Raw genomic sequence first — 14,768 nt, 5'->3', positions numbered from 1 at the left:
GTATTTGGTTTGAAAAGGATAGTCCAAGGGAGGGGAGGATGAGCATGAACTGAGGGGAAGGAGTCAGGGAGGCCAGCTCACCACAGTCAGAAGCTTAGGCATTCTCCTGAGGGCCCTGGGGAGCCACAGAAGGTGGCTTTGTCTGTGTGAAGGTGGAGGCAGGACGGCAGATAAGCAGACACAAGGTAAACAGGGCTGCGGCTCTTCGATGGAGAGCAGTGGCTTGTAGATCAACCCAGATCAAGATGTTGCAACTCAGCCTCTCTCTCTGCCTCCATGCGGCCCTGCTCCCTCTGCTCTGCAGCGGGCGAGGAGTCGGGTTTCCTCAGCTTCGCCAAGGGAGACCTCATCATCCTGGACCATGACACCGGCGAGCAGGTCATGAACTCAGGCTGGGCCAACGGCATCAGTGAGAGGACCAAGCAGCGTGGGGACTTCCCCACGGACTGTGTGTACGTCATGCCTACTGTCACCATGCCCCCGCGGGAGATTGTGGTACGTGGCCTGGCAGTGGTGGGTGGATGGGAGGCTGCTGTAGACTCTTCTGCCATCTTCTCATAGCTGTAAAATGGAGTGAGGTGTTGTGATAGAGGAATGATTTATCTTTACAGCTTCTGTAAAGATATTCCAGGGGCCTTAAGGGGCCGGTCTTATAGCAGGGGCCTAGAGATGACAGCAAAGGAGGAACCGCTAAGAGGAAGGGAGGGCAGGAGAGTGGCTGGCAGGAGGGTATCGTCTGTCTGGCTGAGAGGGAGTGAGGGCACAGCAGGCAGGTGTACCTGGCCCTTCTGGGCAGCCCCAGAGCCCAGCTCCTCAGGTGCCTCCTGAGCCAGGCTCAGGTGACCAGCAGTTAGGAGCCCAGCATGATGAGGCAGCAGAGGCTGCAGACTCCTAGGGAGGAAAAGGGCTCCCAGGATCAGAAGAGGCATGGCGTCCACACCCGGGGAGGTGGTCTTCCCCACTCCAGATCTGGAAGGCATCAAGCTTTGCTGTGTTGATCCCAGTGGTCCCAGGGGGAGAGCTGCCCTGAGCCCCATCTCTTGGCTTCTAGGCTCTGGTCACCATGACCCCCGACCAGAGGCAGGACGTTATCCGGCTCCTGCAGCTGCGCACAGCGGAGCCCGAGGTGCGCAGCAAGCCCTACACGCTGGAGGAATTCTCATATGACTACTTCAGGTGACGGCTCCTAGGAGTGGTGACAGGGTGGCAGCGGCAGCCCCCACCTGTGAGCAGGGCCTGGGCAGTGGCAGCAGGGGGCAGTTCCTGTCCAACAAGCTGGCCCTTCTGTGGGTCTCACCCCTCCTTGGGACGCTGACTGGCCTGCCCACGCAGGTCCTGGGGGCACCTCACGGATACCTGTGTGGCTGCGCCCTCAGTCCTGCTGGGGAGATGGGAGGGAGGATGGACAGCTGTGGCTCTGTGTGCCTGGGGTGGGATGGGCAGTGGCTTTCTGGAGGAAGTGGCATCTGCATCCCTGGTGGCAAGGCAGGGTAGGGAAGAGCATAGCCTGTTCCTGCCCTCAGCAGCTTCAGCCAAGGGGCAGGCTGGGTGTCTCACCACCTGCAGGTCTCCTTACCCCACCCCCTGCTCCTGTGCTGACCGTCCTTGTCCCCAGCAGACCCCCGCCCAAGCACACGCTGAGCCGTGTCATGGTGTCCAAGGCCCGCGGCAAGGACCGGCTGTGGAGCCACACTCGGGAGCCGCTCAAGCAAGCACTGCTCAAGAAGATTCTGGGCAGTGAGGAGCTCTCACAGGAGGCCTGCATGGCCTTCATTGATATCCACACCAGCAGTGGGCGGGAGGGGCAGGGTGGGAGGACAGCAGGTGCTTGTCTCCTCGGGAGACCTTCCTTTCCTCCTGAGGCGCAGGCTGGGTCCTGGACATGCGTGCAAGGGGCTGCCTTCCCCACTGCCTCCTGTGACACTGCCATTTGGCTGACAAATAAGAAATGTACAGAACTGTGACCAGAGCCAGCCCCTGGCCTCCGGGGGCCAGCACACTGACCAGAAACTGTACTGTGAGGGGACTGCGCAGCACAGTGAACTGACCCAGCCTGAAGGAGGCAGGGAGGACTTCCTGGTGGGAGCAGTGTCTGGGCTGAGCCCCAAAAGTTGGCCAGGACTTAGCCAGGCAAAGGCAGATGGGTGGGGAGCCTTCAGGCAGAGGGAGAGGCAGTGCGAAGGCCTTGAGGCAAAACAGCAGGGCTGCCTCAAGGGCACAAAGTCATTCAGCACCTCCGCAGGGCGGATACAGGTCTGGGAAAGGTTCCTGAGCCCTGTGAAGCAGCTTGGGTTGTGTCCCCAGGCCGGGAGGAGCCTCTGGGCAGGAAGGGGCGCAGTTACATGGGTGCTTTGGAAAGTCTGCCCTGCCTGTTGTGAGGACCTGGGATGTGGGGTTGGGGCCTGTGAGGAGGGGGCCAGGGGAGGGGAGAAGGTGAGTAGATCACACTTTTCTGTAACTAAGTAGCCTGAGCCCAGAGTTGGGGGAGGGGGGACTTCTACCTCCCAGGTCAGCATTTCCCCCACCAGACCACACATCCTTCCTTGACACCTCTCACCCGTGCTCAAGTACATGGGCGACTACCCCTCCAAGAGGGCGCGCTCGGTCAACGAGCTCACGGATCAGATCTTTGAGGGAGCCCTGAAGGCTGAGCCCCTCAAGGACGAGGCCTACGTGCAGATCCTGAAGCAGCTGACGGACAACCACATCAGGTAAGAGGCGCAGGGTCACAGCCTCCGGGGGTCAGCAGGTGCTCTGCCTGGCAGTGGGAGCTGCTTTAACTCCCTTGGGCTGAGACTTGAGGGCAACCTGTCAGCACCAGCAATGGGGACTCCCGCCCTTCGAGTGTCTCCCTCCTAAGTAACAGCCCCGGCTGCTCCTAGTGTCTGCTTGAGCTGCCTCTGCACAGCCCTGCAGCCCTGGGGTTTCCAGGGGAGGCCAGGCAGTCCTGGCTCAGGCCAAGCTGGCTGCCCGTGGGAAGTGCCTGCTGAAAATCCTCATGGGCTTTTGGGCCCTAGAAGGTGTCACCTCTTCCCCCTTACTGGGCCTTCTTGAGGCAGGAGTGGGAAGTCCTAGAAGACAAAGGAAAGCTCCACCCGTTCCTCTTACCCCAGACTCCCCCAAAGCTTGTCACTCTTCCTGTCTCTACCTTGTGCACACATCATCCTGGAACCACACATCAGCTCTGTCACACCATCAAGCCTTTGTGCATGCTGCGCTCTTGGACAGAACCTTTTATCCCTGTCTGTGCACATCTGAGTTTGCTTCATCTTTCAAAGCCTAGATCAAACCTACCTCTTCCTAGATGCTCTCCATGCCCAAGGAGCCCAGGTGGTGCCTGAGGGAGCGCTGGGGGCAGGGTGTGTGTGTGTGTGTGTGTGTGTGTGTGTGTGTGTGTGTATGACCTAATGCAGGGCCACTCCCAGTATAGGTGAGCTCATGAGCTCTGCCAGGATATAAGTCACACGTGGTGGTGGTGTTCCTGGGGAAGGTCTTGCTGTGACAAAAAATCTCAGCTGACCCAGATGGAGTGCGTAGGAACTGAATTCCATCCTGACATGAACACCTGTCTGTCTCCACATGGACTTACGGGAATAGTGTGTGGCCTGGCATGGGTGGGGGACCACACTGCGGGTAGCACTTATTGGATCTGCCTGTCAGGATGTGGGTCGGTGCCGGTGCTCAGATCAGGTGAGGAGCTGGGATGGCACCAGGGTGCACAGGTCCCCTGATTGCCAGCGCTGCTGCCTCCTGCAGGTACAGCGAGGAGCGGGGCTGGGAGCTGCTGTGGCTGTGCACTGGCCTCTTCCCTCCCAGCAACATCCTGCTGCCTCACGTGCAGCGCTTCCTGCAGTCCCGCAAGCACTGCCCGCTGGCCATCGACTGCCTGCAGCGGCTCCAGAAAGCCCTGAGGTACAGTGGCCACCCCAAGCTAGTGGGACAAGCCCTTTGGGGATGAGAGATGACACAGCCAGGGAGACCTGTTCCTGAGTCGCTCACGTGCTGGGGAGGCGCACACACTGCACGCTGGGCCACGCCCCAGGCTTGCTCCACAGCCCTCTGCGCTGGTGGTGCTGAATCCCCTCTCCCAGATCAGGGACTGGGGGCTGGAAGGGGTGAAGTGCCCGGCCCCACTGTAGGAAGTGAGCATGGCCAGCAGACTGAGGTTTGTGTTTCCGGTTCCCTCTTTCCCTGCATGGTTCCATGAACCCATATCCTCCCACCCCACCCTCCCCTGCCCAATTTTCAGAAACGGATCCCGGAAGTACCCTCCGCACTTGGTGGAGGTGGAGGCTATCCAGCACAAAACCACTCAGATTTTCCACAAAGTCTACTTCCCCGACGACACAGACGAGGTGAGGGGCCCTGGTTCCCGGGTCTCACACCTCTGACGGGATGGGGTTCCCTTGGCAGACACAGAGGGTGGCTCTGACTCCTCACCTGCTACCTTCATTGCTGCCTCATCTTCCTGCCCCTTGGTCCAGTCAGGGTTATGTGAAAAGAACACAGATGCCCCGGTTGCCTGAGGCCACTGTCCTGCACACAGGACACTGACTCCCTTCCTCCCTCTGACCTGATGTGGTCAGGGTCCTTTCCACCTTGGTCCTATCTTCCAAATGTCTCTCCCCTGTCTCTATTTGCTAGACTCTCAGGTCTTCTCATCCATCTGAACTGCTTTCCCCTCCCCCTGTGGAATTTGCTTTTCCTCTTCCTCAAGTCTCTCTCCTTATCGCTGCGTTTCTGAGGGCCTTGGCCTTTGCCACCACTTGTATTTGTACGGTCAGGTGCAAAACTGAGAGGTCCAGGCCAAGTCGGAGTTCTGCTTGGAAGGTCAAGGATGATGAGACCTGAGGGGACTGAGGCCGGAGTTGCTTTTTCCTTTTTAAAAATGCTGTGCTCATCTCTGGGCCTAGGGAGAAGCCCCTTCCAAAGGAGGGTGTCTTGAACGGGAGGGGCCTGTGTCCGGGAGGTATAGCCAGAGAAGCATGGGAGGACCAGGCCCCTGGGGAAGGCCTGCAGGAGCCAAGTGAGCCCCGTCCTCCAGGCCTTTGAGGTGGAGTCCAGCACCAAGGCCAAGGACTTCTGCCAGAACATCGCTACTCGGTTGCTCCTCAAGTCCTCTGAGGGATTCAGCCTCTTTGTCAAAATTGCAGACAAGGTGAGTCATTGGTTGGCTTCCTGTCAGCTGTCTGCCAGCTGTTGGGAGATTTTCTGGGACTTTTGGGGTGGGGAGAAGCCTTGGTATTCATATCCAACTGTGCGCACCCGCTTCAGCTCCCCTTAAAGGGAGCACCTGCCCCTAAATCTCCCTTCTGAGGCACTGCACAGGGGCTCACACCTTTTATGAGTCTTGTGCCCAGGAACTGCATATTCTGAATATACCAGGATCCTCACATATACAAGATAAGATTGAAAAATATGGCAAATGCTTAAATTAAAAATGTTTATGACCATAAAAGACACATCGCCATTGGTCCCTTCAAAATACTTCCCTTCACTTCCAACATACTTGTTCCATCCTTTGCTGTCTCTTTCTGAAGCCGTTGTGGAAGTTCTCTTTCTTAAGCGTTTATTTGTGCTGTCGTGGCTGCCTTGATGTCTTGAATCAATTCAAAGTGTTTACTTTTCATGGCCATTCTCACTTTGAGGAAGATCCAGAAGTCACATGGTGCCAGGTCAGGTGACTGTGATGGATGAGGACATGCTGTGATGTTTTTATGAGCCTGCCTTTCTGGTGGATGACGCTCATCAGCAGCATTCACTGTATTTTTGGTCATACCTTATAAAGACACTCACGCAAGAGGACTTCCAGAAATGCTTCAGAAAGTGGCAAGAACAATGAGATGTGTGTTTGAAGCAGAGGAAGAGTAATTTTAGGGTGATTAATGGTGATGTGCTTTTACTGTAATAAATTTAAAAAATTTAAATGCATACCATATTTTTTGATCAGCCCTTGTACTCTGTAAATTTGCTTTCACTGGTTCCTCAGCTGCCATCCTGGGGCCAGTTAACCTTTGAAATGAGCCTTGAGGGGCAGTGTGAGTATTCTCACTTCACAGATCACAGACCTAGGGCCCTGAGAGTTAAGTAACTAATCCAAGGTCACACGGCACAGACTCAGACCCAGGTGCCTCTGACTCCGAGGGTAATGCTCCACCCGCTCTGGCTCTGGGAGTCTTACACACTGAGCCGTAAAGGTGCTTCCCAAGGGAAGTCTTCCCTGACCATCTCCAGCAGAATTAGATGCTCCCTCCTATTGTTCACAGGTGATTCTGTGTACATCCACATTTATTTCCCCACTTCACTACTGTCCCTGCACCGGGCACTGGGGACCCAAAGGTGACCCCAGTGAGGTCCTACACCCGGGAAAGGTCAAAGTCTGACATTTGGAAAGGTCTGATATATGGAAACCCCTTCAAGTTGGGAGTGTTCTTTTTGGAGAAGGGACCACTTGGCTGGGAAAGTGAGAAAAGCCAGTATTGCTTGAACTAAAATGAATGGACTGCAATAACATGCCCATAGGTTATCAGCGTCCCTGAGAATGACTTCTTCTTTGACTTTGTTCGACACCTGACAGACTGGATAAAGAAAGCACGGCCCATCAAGGATGGTAATGGGGCTGGGTCCTGGGGTCCTCTGAGGCCCAGAGAGGGCGGGTACTGGCCCAGGGCCATGCTGCCAGGTCCACCTATGTGGGGCCCAAGCAGAGACTTCCTTTAGGGCTAGCACTGGTGCCCTCTGTGCTGGGACTTTCTGGGTGACCAGCTGCCCTGTGCCATAGGAATCGTGCCCTCGCTCACCTACCAGGTGTTCTTCATGAAGAAACTGTGGACCACGACAGTGCCAGGCAAGGACCCCATGGCTGATTCCATCTTCCACTATTACCAGGTGAGCTTCCCAGGACTTCTCTGCTCCCGTTACCTCCACATGCTACGGGTTTTGCTCTACTTTGTGAAAGCAGAGACCAGCTGTGACCCATAAGTGGGGAGCAGGTAGGGGAATGAGTAGATGGGTGGGTGGGAGGGTAGATGGAAAGGTGGATGGACAGTGGCTGGCACAGATCTCTGATCAGCAGTGTGTCCTCAGGCCAGTCTCACCTTCTTTACATTTATAGTGGTGTGTAAGATGGTCCTATGACTTCAGGGGCCATGTGGGCCATGATGGTGCTTTGCTTTTGGTCCACTCTTCACTCCTCAGATGCTCTGTTTCTGGGTCTAGAAGTTCAAGGAGGTAGGAGGGCTGGTACTCCTAAAGAAACCAGCCAGTCCCAAGGGGACATTATGGGAGGAGGCCAGACTGACAGGCTTTTTCCAAGGGAGGACGGATTCCAGAGAGGAGAGGTACGGAACAGTCCCAGGTCCACTAGCTGCTCACACTGAGTTTCCTCATCTGTGGAATGGGGCTGCTCACCTTACTGGACTGTTAAGATGGGAAAGGGACAGTGTTCTGACATGGCCATTCTTTGAAATGAGAAAGTCTGGAAACTGTGCAGGCATACTGCTGTTGTCCTTACCCTGGGAGGTGCAGGATCCTCTGAGGCTGGAGAAGGGATGGGCCCAAATGTGGGGGTAAGGCAAGAGTCCCCAGCCTTGAGGTGGCAAGGAAAGAGCCCACTCCCTCCAGGTCCCTCCATGCCTGTGACCTGCTCTGTCTCTGGCAGGAGTTGCCTAAGTATCTCCGAGGGTATCACAAGTGCACACGAGAGGAGGTCCTGCAGCTGGGGGCGCTGATCTACAGGGTCAAATTTGAGGAAGACAAATCCTACTTCCCCAGCATCCCTAAACTGCTAAGGGAACTGGTTCCCCAGGACCTCATCCGACAGATTTCGCCTGACGACTGGAAGCGGGTGAGCATGGGGTGGTACGGAAAAGGGTCTGCAGGTGCACTGTGAGTCCAGGCGGCAGTGCTGGCCACAGCCCAAGGCTTGCCTATTGTGGCTCCTATGTGTGATTAAGCCCCCCCCCAACACTGCTCTGCTTTCATCTGCTTCATTTTCTAGTCCTCCATGCAAAGGATTTGATGACCCCACGATAGTAATTTGTCCTGGTTACCAGGGTGATTTAAGTTTACTTGATACCTCTGGCCTGCCTTCCTAGGGGAGGGAAAGGAGATCGGAAGTCCATTAGCCGGGGTAAAGTAGGAACCCCCCTGGCTCTCCAGGACTGCCTGTCCTATGTCTGGCCCGGACAGTGCAGACAGGAAGCGGGCAGGAATGGTGGGAGGAGGGCTATGAGTGGTCTGTGCTGACCCACCTCCTTCTGCAGTCTATCGTTGCCTACTTCAACAAGCACGCGGGAAAGTCCAAGGAGGAGGCCAAGCTGGCCTTCCTGAAGCTCATCTTCAAGTGGCCCACCTTCGGCTCTGCCTTTTTTGAGGTGAAGGTATGCCATGGGGTGTTCCTCAATGAGGAGGAAGAGGGCAGAGGGGGATGATAAGGCACAGAGACTCTTCCCTAGGACTGAGGCAAACAGTGATGGCCTCAGACAACTGCCCTGTTGAGGAAAGTACCCTTAGCCTTGATCTAGCTGAGTGTCTTAACTAAGAGCTCAGCCCTGGAGAGACAGGGACCACACGCTCAGCCTGGCAGGAGACACAGACATGCAGACAAGCCAGAATAGTGGAGGGCAGCTGTGCTGTGACAGTGGAAGCCTTCATAAAGGTGATACAGTTGAGGAGGCCCTGGCCAGACTGAGGAGGTGGCCTGGGCAGACGTTCCTGGAGCAGGTGACACTTGAGCTTTTCAGGGAGACCCTGGGGCGTGCTCCTGGCAGGAGTCTGCATAGGCAAAGGCCTGGAGGGCCCTGCAGGGGTTCAGTGTGTCTGAATATAGGAGTGAGGTGGGTAGATCATGGCGAGGGGCGGGTTGGCAAGTAGATGTTCCTGCAGGTGGTAGCGAGCCTTGGAGGTGTCTGAACAGGCGCAGGGGGCTGAGTGGCTGTTCTGGCTGCAAGGTGGAGGACAGAGCTGATGGCCTGACCAGAGGCAGAATGGTGAAGAGGCTGGTATGGGAGGATGTGGGCTCTTGAGAAACTTGGCTGTGCGAGGAGCAGAGGCACAGAGGTAGCTGGAGGCAGGTGTAAAGTTCCAGAAGGGCTTGTTGCAGATGAGAAATCTTGGGCTGAGAGAAAGAACATAACAAAGATTTCTAGAGAAGTCAGACAGAAGGGAAGGAACTGTTGCTGGGGACCTAGAAAGGCATGTGGGGCAGCACTTAGGACGTGGCAGGGGTGGAAACCATGAGGTCATGGCAGAGTCTACCCCAGCACCAAAGATGCTTCCCTACTCCGGCCTCCATCTGCTGATTTTTCCATCTTTCCCTGCTAGCAAACTACGGAGCCAAACTTCCCTGAGATCCTCTTAATTGCCATCAACAAGTATGGGGTCAGCCTCATTGATCCCAGAACCAAGGTGAGCAGGGAAAGAGTGAGCAGCTGGGGTGGGCTTCTCTGTTGGCCGAGACACGACCCCGGCTAACCACCATGCGCATTCATCAGCGTCCTTGCCTCGCATCCTGAAAGGCTGTCCATGATCGCCTTCTCTGCTCCCTTGCCCCTCGCTTGCTGCACCAGCATTGCTCTCCGAGAGCTACCAACAGATTTCTTGGTGCTGAATCCTGCGCGCTCCTTTCAGCGTTCGGCCTTTGAGCATCACTGGCTGCTGCAAGCTGCTTCCTCCTTCCAAAATGCTCTGTACCCTTACTGGCCAGGATGGCAGTCTATGCTGGGGGATCTGCGTGTTCAAGGGCCATAGCAGTTCTGCCAAGGGGACCAAAAAGCACAATCCTACCATGTCCCCAGAAGGTGAAAAGCACCAATGACCATCATATTCTCCTTGGCTTCATGTGCCACACGTTTTGTTTTTTGGGTTGTTTTGTTTTGTTTTCTATCTCTCTGAATCATTTCTTTTCAGACATTTTTGCGGGCTGATCTACCAGCCTATGTATGCTTTGTTCCTTGAGGTTCTGTCCTGTTTTCTTCTTGGTTCCTTCCTCAAACTCTCCCTGGCCATCTCCTGCAGGCCCACAGAGTCAGTTCCCTAAGGCCACTCAAATCTCCAATTTTCACTCAAAGTACCGAACCACCTCCTGGACTTCCTTGGTTGTCCATCCGGCTGGTCCAAAGGAAGGCATAGAGACAACCACTTCCTGCAGCAGCCTTCATGCAGAGCCAGCCTCTCGCCGTTGTGGTCTTTTCCATCTGAGGGCTGGAGGTCTTCATGAAGTGGTGCCTGTCTGCTGGAGCTGGGGAGAGTGAGGCTTGCTCTGCAGCTTCATGCCCTTTCTGCTCCCTCAGGACATCCTGACTACTCACCCCTTCACCAAGATCTCTAACTGGAGCAGTGGCAACACCTACTTCCACATCACCATTGGGAACTTGGTGCGCGGGAGCAAATTGCTCTGTGAAACATCGCTGGTGAGAGCTCTTCCCTGCTGGCCTGGCAGGGGTCCCTGCCAGCTCCCCCAGCCTATGAAACAAATAGGAGTGTGTGGTGTGGCCCAGGGTGTCAGGGCCAAGGGTTAGGTTGGGGCCAAAGTCAGGTCAGTCTGAGGCGAGGTCTGGGGAAGGGACTTATTCTGAGGCTGAGGAGCAGACTCCTCATTCAACAGCTACTGTTTCAGTAGCCTGTAGTTGTAACTCTTTAGCTCCTGAATTCAACTGCTGAACCATCAGCAGAGACCTCCTGAACTGAGCTCAAACTTCCAAGGTAGAGCTCCTCTGGAAGCCTTTAGTCACATCCTGGGTTTGAGGGACCACAAGCTGGGGGCTTCTGTGGGATCAAATAGCTTAGAACCTAAGCCAACTCGCTGGATGAGTCTAACTCCTCACCTGTGTGCATAGGGAGACTGAGTCGTGAGCAGTGTAGGATTTGCCTTGACCCTGGGCAGGCAAGGTCTGAGGCTCAGATCTGAGTGGCTGGCCATGGCTCACTTTGTGCTCTGCTCCTTCTCACCCCTGCATCCAGGGTTACAAGATGGATGACCTCCTGACCTCCTACATCAGCCAGATGCTCACAGCCATGAGCAAACAGCGGGGCTCTAGGAGCGGCAAGTGAACTGGGGAGGAGATACTCACTCTGTGCCTGCTCTCTAGGCAGCATCTGGCTCCGGTCCATCAGCTACACCTGGAGCTAGGGAAGACCTCCACCATCCAGGCAAGGAGCCTGGGCTGGCCATCTACTACTGACCATGCCTGCTCGGCCTGACCTGTCTTTCATTGAAGTCAGAACTTCCCTCTGTCCATCTTTGGCACTTGGGTTGGTTCTCACCCTAGCAGGCTGTGGCCTTCCCAGTGTAACAACCTGTGCTCCTTGGATGTGCAGACCGGCTCCACCTCTGCTATGACCTTCCATGTACCATGGGGGCAGAGGAATTCAGAGGACAACCTATCTCTCAATACTTGGAACAACCAAACCAAATGTGCATTGAATAGGACACCCTGAAACCCGAGGGACTGGGTCACTTCTTCCAAGTCAAGCATCCTCAGCTGGGGTGAGGAGGACAGACCACTTTTGTATATTGCATTGTGAGTGCTGGACCTTTGCTCAAGTTTCCCTGATCATCGCAGGGCATAAAGCATGTGTTTCATCCTCTGGCCCTACAGTGTCTTTGCTGAGGGAGGGAGTGTGGGGTCAAGACAGTGCAGGGGAGTGGTCTGTGTAACTACTTCCTTGCTCTGTGCCAGCCTGGCCATGTTGGTCTGTGTATGGGGGTTGTAGTGCGTGAACCCAAGGTGTTCTTCATAGTGGCTTAAAGGGACCCGCAGGGACCAAGATGGGTTTGGGAGAACTAGATGCCAGTCTGAGAGGTGGCGCTGGAGGTCTGGAGGGAGAATCAGCTCTGGGTCTTAACTAGGGTCAGTGGAGCCAGAATGGCCCTTGCGCCCTGCCAGAAACATCTTGGTTCTTTAAGACACGTCCAAGAACACCAAGAACAACACTGCCTTGGGCTAAATCCTGCATCCACTGGACGCCTGTGGAATGTTGCTTTGTGAATAGATGGGACAACCAAGTTTGGGCATAACTGGGGTAGGTCTGGAGGTGTGGGCTTCAGATAGGGCAGCGGTGATTGAGGTGGGGCATCTTCTGGGCAATGGCTAGGATGACTGCCTAGAGCCATGACAATGGGGAATCCCTTTGAGGTGGGAGTGTTTTGATCTGCCTGAAGGTCTCCTGCTATTTTAGTAGAGCCAGGTCTTGCATGCCCTTACGTATTCAAGTGTCTGGGCCACCCAGACCTGTATGTCTATCCACACCCCAGGGAGTGCTACTGATGTCCCCAGCTGCTGGTAAAGGAGAGGGAACGGCTGGAGGCCCCAAACTAGACAGCATCACTTTCTGGGAATGACAATGTGCTGTCAAGGGAGACATCCTGCTCCAACAACCTGGGCCAGAAGGAAGGTCCTGCGGTGACCTGCCTCCATGCCATTATGCAGATGTGGAGGCTGAGGCCCACGAAAGGAGTGTAAATGGGTAAAGATCACACAGTGGAACTCAACTCATTGCTGATAACTTTGGGCTCACAGATGTTTGTTCTCAGCTCTAGTTTCCCCTCAAGGACAAAAGCTATTTATTGAGAGAGACCACGCCATCCCCTCACTGAGGAGTCAGTCAACCATAAGGTCTCAGGAAGCATTCCACTGAACATTAGTCCAGAAAATATGTGTGTGATATAAGATCTTTGCTCCTTTTTCATTTCCCGCCTTAAGATGGTGTCACTAATGTACCCAACACCTTCTTAGGTGACTAGAAGAGGGCAGAAGTACTCCATTTACCTTCTGGCTTCCTGAGAGGTTGCCTTTATTACATGTTGGTGTTCATCTGTCACTCTTTTTTAAAGCAGGGAATACTATGAAAGTGTTAAGATGAGACAACCCTGTAAAACCCACAGAACAGCCAAGACTACACACTACTGTTTTCCCCTCCCCAGCCCCTTGATAGACATTCTCTGTCAACCAGAATGGTCCTGCTGAAGGCCTCACTGGTCCTTCCATATGCTTTCTTGACCACTGCCCACCATTCCCACTCTTAGGCACAGAGAAGAAGAAGATGGGTACAAGGTATAGCTAAATTTTCTCCAAAGATGGATAGGAGGGACATAGGAGGAATGTACCCTGTTGAAAGATTCCTGGGAGGATTTGGCCATGGAGGGGTCTCACTGTTGTGAGGGGTCTCTCTGGTGATCCCGTGGATGGGATCTATGATGGTTTGACACGCCCTCTGGGGGACACCAGTGGTATAAAATCCCCATTATAGAGCAATAGTAACTTCACAGCCCTCTTGGGGGACACTGGTGGTTTGGGACTCTTTTTGGCAAACCTTCGTTGAATAATAAACTCCTTGGTGGATACTTGTGGCTTGGTGCACTTTGACACTGACATCTTCCTTTGGGGCACAGATGATTTGATTTTCTTCTTGAGACACCTCTGTATGGAAATGTCCCCTTTGGAGGGAGCAGGTGGGTTAAGGGCCTTCACTTTGAGGACTGCTGTGACACGGAGGGAGTTGGGGTATGTAAGTGTCCTAATCTAGGCTGACTGGAAGGTGGCAAGAGTTCAAGAGCTTTCCATGACTATTTCTCCTCAGGTGCTGTTTCCTGAATGTCTGTGGGGGACAGAAAAGACAAGCACAGATTCTTCAAGTGTCAAGTTGCCCAATTTTTGTTTGCACTATGGTGAACTCATGGTTATTTCTTCAGTGTTAAAACTGCTTCCACCTGACCCCTGTCTCATTCTTCTAGGCTTCCAGCCCCAAGATTTTGTGCAAAGATATGGATGGGATGGTTTTCCAGTTCTGCCAAGCATACAAAGAGATCATTATGTGAAGCCAAGGCTTACCAAGGAAGCTCTCAGAAGGGAGGGACTAATACTGACTTCAAGATTATAGATTTTATACAAACTGCTTCCAAGCAAATAGAAAAATGAACACTTTCCTCTACTAGTATGTGAGTTTCTTAGGAGGAACTTTGACTTGCTTCCTACTATAATACCAATACCAAAAATATGTCTATTGCATCCTAGGTGCTCAGTAAATACTTTTTTACTAATTTACTGATGAAAAAGCTAGTAATGGAGAGCAAAGGAATCGAGACCTAACCTCCTGCTTAAGACAAACTTTAAAAGTTAAAATACAACAAGAAACTTACTAAAATCATTTAAGGGTTAATGACATAGTAAGGAATGGGTCCAAATAAAAATCTGAGAATCTAAGGAGGTAAGTCCAAGTTTAACTAGATACTGCCTATCAGAAGCTATTTTAGCTGTAAAGACACAAACAGATTAAAAATAAAAGGATGTGACACACACTTGTTTTTCCATTTATTCAGGAGCCAGGGCGACCACAAGTTCAAGGTCAGCCTGGGCAGCTCAGCAAGACCCTGTTCCCAAATAAAAAACAAGCTGGAATATAGCTTAGTGATAAAGCACTCATCTAGCAATCTTGGTGTCAGTCCCTAGCACTGCCAAAAAAGAAGATAAAAGAAAAACATATATTATATTGACACCAGTAAAAGAAAGTCAGAGTTGTTATTGATATCATACCAAGTAGATTTCAGAGCAATATTATGAGAAATAACAAAGACCATTTCATTAGTGACCTGGTATTTACAGAACACTCTATCCAATAACAGAATATATTGTTTTCAAGTATATATGGACTAAGAGACTGAGGTAGGAGAATCACAAGTTCAAGTCCACCTTGGGCAACTTAGTGCAGCCCTGTCTTAAAACTTTAAAAAAGGCTAATTAGTTAATTGAAATGGTTGTGGATGTAGG

The 14,768-nt window shown here is 53.1% G+C and overlaps 1 protein-coding gene across 1 annotated transcript in view; it reads left to right on the top strand.

The window, feature by feature from the left end:
• The window catches only part of Myo7a (myosin VIIA), a 71,145-nt gene extending 57,430 nt beyond the window's left edge, over positions 1–13,715 (top strand). The window contains exons 35-48 of the mRNA XM_013512088.1: positions 305–495; positions 1,052–1,176; positions 1,619–1,776; positions 2,558–2,711; positions 3,757–3,912; positions 4,250–4,355; positions 5,045–5,158; positions 6,523–6,610; positions 6,782–6,888; positions 7,661–7,846; positions 8,265–8,381; positions 9,325–9,408; positions 10,293–10,412; positions 10,963–13,715. Of these exons, the coding sequence (XP_013367542.1) occupies positions 305–495; positions 1,052–1,176; positions 1,619–1,776; positions 2,558–2,711; positions 3,757–3,912; positions 4,250–4,355; positions 5,045–5,158; positions 6,523–6,610; positions 6,782–6,888; positions 7,661–7,846; positions 8,265–8,381; positions 9,325–9,408; positions 10,293–10,412; positions 10,963–11,052 (1,796 nt within the window). The 3' untranslated portion in view covers positions 11,053–13,715. The remainder of the gene's footprint in view (positions 1–304; positions 496–1,051; positions 1,177–1,618; positions 1,777–2,557; positions 2,712–3,756; positions 3,913–4,249; positions 4,356–5,044; positions 5,159–6,522; positions 6,611–6,781; positions 6,889–7,660; positions 7,847–8,264; positions 8,382–9,324; positions 9,409–10,292; positions 10,413–10,962) is intronic.
• Positions 13,716–14,768: the final 1,053 nt, after the last annotated feature.

The sequence above is a fragment of the Chinchilla lanigera genome, unplaced genomic scaffold (assembly GCF_000276665.1).
Source record: "Chinchilla lanigera isolate Chin_1 unplaced genomic scaffold, ChiLan1.0 scaffold00013, whole genome shotgun sequence".
NCBI lineage: Eukaryota > Metazoa > Chordata > Mammalia > Rodentia > Chinchillidae > Chinchilla > Chinchilla lanigera.
The sequence above is the reverse complement of the archived record's forward strand: the minus strand, read 5'-3'. Positions and strand labels throughout refer to the sequence as shown.